At 40.6% G+C, this 5,415-nt stretch overlaps 1 protein-coding gene across 2 annotated transcripts in view; it reads right to left on the bottom strand.

Annotated features, from left to right (window-relative positions):
- Positions 1 to 5,415, bottom strand: part of VTCN1 (V-set domain containing T cell activation inhibitor 1) — a 54,411-nt gene that overhangs the window by 6,588 nt on the left and 42,408 nt on the right. For both annotated transcript variants that reach the window (XM_057310339.1, XM_026483653.4), the window contains exons 3-4: positions 4,734 to 5,081; positions 2,682 to 2,960 (exon numbers count right to left, since the gene is read on the bottom strand). In XM_057310339.1, coding sequence (XP_057166322.1) covers positions 2,682 to 2,960; positions 4,734 to 5,081 — 627 coding nt within the window. The remainder of the gene's footprint in view (positions 1 to 2,681; positions 2,961 to 4,733; positions 5,082 to 5,415) is intronic.

Below are 5,415 nucleotides of genomic sequence, written 5' to 3'. Positions count from 1 at the left end.
TCTGTGGTTTGTTCAGTTATTGCCCTTTCTATTGGTAGGCATTAGTTATACAGTTTGGAGATATTTATTGAGATCTGAACTGAGATACTACTGTCAACACCCATTGTTCTAAATGCCCAATGCTTCCTTTCCCCCCTTTTCTTCAGGGAAGGCCTTCCATCAGGTACTGCCTCATTGGTCTATGTGTGGGCAACTGATGCAAGTTGAGCCTTTCTGAGAATGTAGAATAGGATTGTGGGATTAAGGCTCACTCTGGTTACCGTATTGAGTGAGAGAGACTTTTAAAGCTAGGAAGCTAGGAGCTCTTGGGAATCACATTCTGCCCTATAGACTAAAACAAAAGAAATTAATCAGAGAATAACAAAAGAATAAAGTAGAGAATTGAAAATCCCAGTGGCGTTTAAATTCCTGGTTCCAACAGTTCCTGAAGCCAAGTTGTACTCCTCTTCTTGGTTCCATGAGATATCCTGAGGCTCTTTTATTAAATTCTCCATTTAGCTCAGGCTTATTTGAGTTGGTTTTCTGTTACAGTCAACTAAGAGCATTCTATTCACAGTCACCAATTTGTTCCTCAGGATGGTGGAAGAGCTCTCTTTTTCTCATATGTATGATTTTTTTGTTAGATACTTTTTTTTATTGTGGTAAAAAACATAAAATTTACCATCTTTACCATTTTTAAGTGTACAGTTCAGTAGTTTTAAGTGTATTCACATTATTACGAAACAGATTTTTTCTGTTTTCTGTTGAAAACAAATCTTTTTCATTTGCAAATCTGAAACTCTATACCCATTAAACACCCCCCCCCTTTGCTTTTCCCTCCCCCACAAGGTGCTGGTAATCTCCATTCTACTTTCTGTTTCCTATGAATTTGACTATTACTTTAGATATCTCATATAAGTAGAATCATAGAATATTTGTCTATGACTGGCTTATTTCACTTAGCACGATAATACTGAAAATTTATTCATGTTGTAGCATGTGAAAGAATTTCCTTCCCTTTTAAGGGTGAATAATATTCCATTGTATGTATATGCCACTTTTTTTTTTTTTAGAGAAAGAGAGAGTGTGCCTGAGGGGGAGGTGGGGAGAGACAGAGGGGGAGGGAGAGAGAGAATCTTAAGCAGGCTCCACACCCAGTATGGAGCCCAACATGGGGCTCCATCTCACAAACCTGAGATCATGACCTGAGCCGAAATGGAGAGCCGGACACAACCTATTGAGCCACCCACGCAGCCCAATATACCACATTTAGTTTATTCATTCATCTGCTATGGACATTTTGGGTTGCTTCCATCTCTTGTCTATTGTGAATCATGCTGCTATGAACATGGGTGTACAAATATCTCTTTGAGAACCTGCTTTCAATTCTTTGGGATATATACACAGAAATGGTATTGTTAGATCATACGGTAGTTCTATTTTTAATTCTTTGAGGAATCTCCATACTGCTTTCCATAGCAGTTGCACCATTTTATAATCTCATCAGAATGTGCAAGTGTTCCAATTTCTTCACATCCTCACCAATACTTGTTATTTTCCGGTTTTTTTTTTTTTTAAATACTAGCTATCCTAATGCTTGTGAGGTGATACTGTGATTTTGATTTGCATTTCTCTGATGATTAGTGATATCGAGCATCTTTTCATATATTTGTTGGCCAATTGTTTATCTTCTTGGAGAAATGTCTGTTCAAGGCCTTTGTCCATTTTTTAACTGGGTTATTTGATTTTTGTTGTTGTTGAGTTGTGGGAATTCTTTATGTATTCTGAATATCAGATATATGATTTGCAAATACTTTCTCCCATTTCATAGGTTGCCTTTTCATATATATACTTTTAAATTTAAAAAGTAAGCTGACAAAAATATGATTTATTCAGTTAAATTCAGCAAACATTTATAGAGCACTTAAATGTACAAGGTATTCCACCTGGTTCTGGGCTTGGTATAAGACAGCAGTTCTCCTGACATGCTCTTTCCACTATAGATTGAATTTAATTCAGCTGCAGTAGGGATGATCTTAAAAGTCATAATCTGGTCTGTACGTTTTCTTGACACTAGCTCAACCCTAGATTTTTTTTGCACTAAAGTAGGGAAACTAGGGTGCTGGGCCTCTCTGAGTCCTAGTCTTTTTAGCCTGGGAGGCCAGTTCAATCTAGAGCTTTCTGATTAATCTTGGGCCAATATTAGTGGGATCATGAACCAGTCCTAAATGGGCTGAATAAGACTAAGTTGGAGTTGGACCCTAACACTTTCAGTCTTCAGATTGAAAGTCTTCTCAAAGGCGGGCTAGAACCAGATCAGTTTTGTTTGGGGGGCTTGGGATGTAGATCAAGGACGTCAAATGATTGCCATTTTCCCCATTGCTTCACCAAAGCAGTCCTATTGAGTTAGACAGGGCCACAGAATCCTAAATGCTGCTCTCCAGGCAACCACCTCTAGTTAACGAGAAGGCATACAAGAGGAAGCCTCATTGTGATTTTTGACCTATATTCCATAAATATTGTTTTGTGTTAGTCTTCTTATGTAAAGCAATCCCAACTATAATTGTGGTCAAGTTCTCCATGAAGAGGACTCTCTAGTTTCCTATGCCCTGATACATAATGTATCTGTTAAACCAATTAGATTTTAATTTGTGTTTGATTCTTGCCCAATAAACCCATGCAAAAAGCTTGGAGAAACCCACCTGTCACTTTGATATCCCCTGTGGCTTTGGCAATGTTATTCTCAATCATACAGGAGTATGTGTTGTTGATCGTGACATTGTAGAGTACGGACACAACCTTCATGGTCACGTTCTCAGAGTTCAGCTCAAAGCTGGTATTGGAGACTTCTGAGAAGTTGGCTCCCTGGTCAACTTGGGATGCCCAGACCACTGTAGGCTGTGGGAACCATCGGGGAGCCTCACAACGTAAGCTCTCTGAGCTGGCATTATAGTCCACATTCACCTCTGGAATGCTGAAGGCTGCAGGGTTGAAAGTCAAAAGGGGCAGATGTCAAGGTCATACAGGTAAAACAATATAGCCTTTGAAGTACTAGTCTTAAAAACACAGTCATTTCCACCACTGAAGTGACTCAGTACTTCCCCAGCGGGCCGTCTGTGTCTGGCCCATTGTACTGCAGATGCAAATAATGATTTGTACAACCCTTTGGTCAAAATCACAAACTCCAAGGACCTAAGTTCTAGGTATAATTGTTATAACAGATAAATTTCTCCAACTAAGAGGAGTTCCAGTTCATCCCTTAAAGATAAGGGATAAAGTTGATCACAAAATGTTTGTTCCTTAAGGAAATCGGGCATTTTCTCAGGCACCTGTGAAGCCTCTTGGATTTTGTGTATTTTTCTGCCTGGAGGATAAAGTTAGGGAGGGGGGAGGGAGGGACAAGGAAAAAACAAAAGCATTCACCCGTCACCCACAAAAATTCCATACATAGGCCTTGTCATCACGGGGGTTTGGATTTTGCTTAGGTGGAAACTCTTCAGCCCTGGTATCCAAGGGTAGAGACAGTCATTTGTTTTCTTCAAAGATAATCTTCCTTACTGGGGACGTAAATGAACTTTGGAATTAAGACTAGCTTCCTCTAATATCCAGGCAGTGAGACATTTGCTGAAATATGTTAAGGCCTGGACTTTTGACTATAAAATGCTTATTATGCCAAGTGGCAAGATCCAAGTTATTAATTTATTTAGCACTTTCCTTTGCCTGGGACTATGCTGGGACTGAGTGAGCGGTGAAAGGAAAGCCCTTGCCTTTGACATGACCCTATTAATCCCCATTTTAAGATGAAGAAACTAAGGCTCAGTGAGTTTGCCTTGCCCAGGCCCCGTACTTGCCCAGGTCTGGCTCTAGATCTGTGCTTTACACCTGTAGAAACACATGTTTTAAAGTCCAAGGAAGGTCTGCGCAGACTAGTGTAGGCCAGGAGGCCTCAGGATACTTTCTGCCCATTTTGAAAGGCCTTTTTCAAATGCTCACTTTTCCATAGGGGCTTTCCTATCCCTTCCCTCCCTATGCATTTGGATGTGATCTCTCTCTCTCCCTCTGCATCCCCAAATCACTCTATATTTCTCTTAATGCATTTGATAGACTTTACCAATTATTATAGGTATTTACCTATTTTTCTTATCTCTGCCCCAGCCCTCAAATCTATAAACTATGTACTGTGAGCTCTGCAAGAGCAGCGACAGTCATCTAGTTTTCTTAATTATCTTTTTACTCCTCACAGTACCCGTCTGAGTTTCTTATACATAAATTCACCAAGCTGAGTTGATAAAGAAGGGTGGATTTCACTGGGGGAGGATTAGTGAGTTTATAGAACAAGATTGTTCTTGGTTAGTTCCCTTTGAACTTCTCTTAAAATGGGTTCCACTCCCATGAGTCCCTGGAGGTGCTGATTTCAGACTTGGGCTAGGGCCTACTTAGCACAGAAAAGTCTCAGGCCGGATCATAGGTTTCTCTTACTAGCAACAGCAAAGGCTATCATAAAAGGGACCACATTTATTTTGGCAAAATATTTCAGGGAATACACTTGAAAATCCAGAGAAGACTAGAGTCTAGAACAGAAGATTTTAAGACCAAATCTTATGGGGGGGGGGTATTTTTGGAGTTGGTGCGGCAAGGACGGCCTTTGTCTTATTGGTCACTCATGAGCATAACATATTTCAGCAGCAACCCATGGTCTTTAGCCCCAAAATACCTTTGGGTGCTCTCTTTTCCCCTTTCTAAAAGTAACTCACCTCCAGTTTTATACTCAAGGTTAGCATTCCCCTTGCCTTTGGAGGTGATGATGTAACATTTGTAGGTGCCAGCATCTGTGAGTTGCACGTTTTTCAGCCTCAGAGACGCATTACCACCTATCACCTGATCAGCAAATACTGCTGTCCGGCCTCTGAACATTTCATTTTGGTCTGACAGGTCGTCTTTGCCTTCTTTGAACTCATGTACCAGGCCCATAACACCTTCCTTCAGCCACTGTATCACGATATCAGAAAGTTTGATGTCAGGTTCAAAAGTGCAGCTCAGGATTCCATCCTCCCCGATGTTTCCAGCTGAGGTCAGAGTAGTGACTGTAATGGAGTGTCTCCCTGCAATTCAGGAAGCAAGGGTCATTGCCCAGGGAAGTTTTGGAATGTCTCCAACCAAACCCTTCATTACTAAAGGCCAAACAGAGACTTCTGTAATAAATTAGAAATATAGAAGAACAGGAGAGGCATAAAAAAAAAAGGAGACATAAGAATAGAAAGAACAGGAAGACAGTGGTCTTGAGTCTATAGCAGATCTGCTCCTTGAGAACAAGCAACCCAACCCTTGACAGGCACCAAGAGGGGAACATATTGAACTCAGAGTTTGAAGATGAGAATTCAAGTCCTGGCTTTGTCACTTGATAGCTGTGTGACCTTGAATAAGTCATGTAACCTC

This window comes from Ursus arctos, unplaced genomic scaffold, assembly GCF_023065955.2.
Source record: "Ursus arctos isolate Adak ecotype North America unplaced genomic scaffold, UrsArc2.0 scaffold_12, whole genome shotgun sequence".
NCBI classification, from domain to species: Eukaryota; Metazoa; Chordata; class Mammalia; order Carnivora; family Ursidae; genus Ursus; species Ursus arctos.
This window is presented reverse-complemented; position numbering and strand designations above follow the sequence as displayed.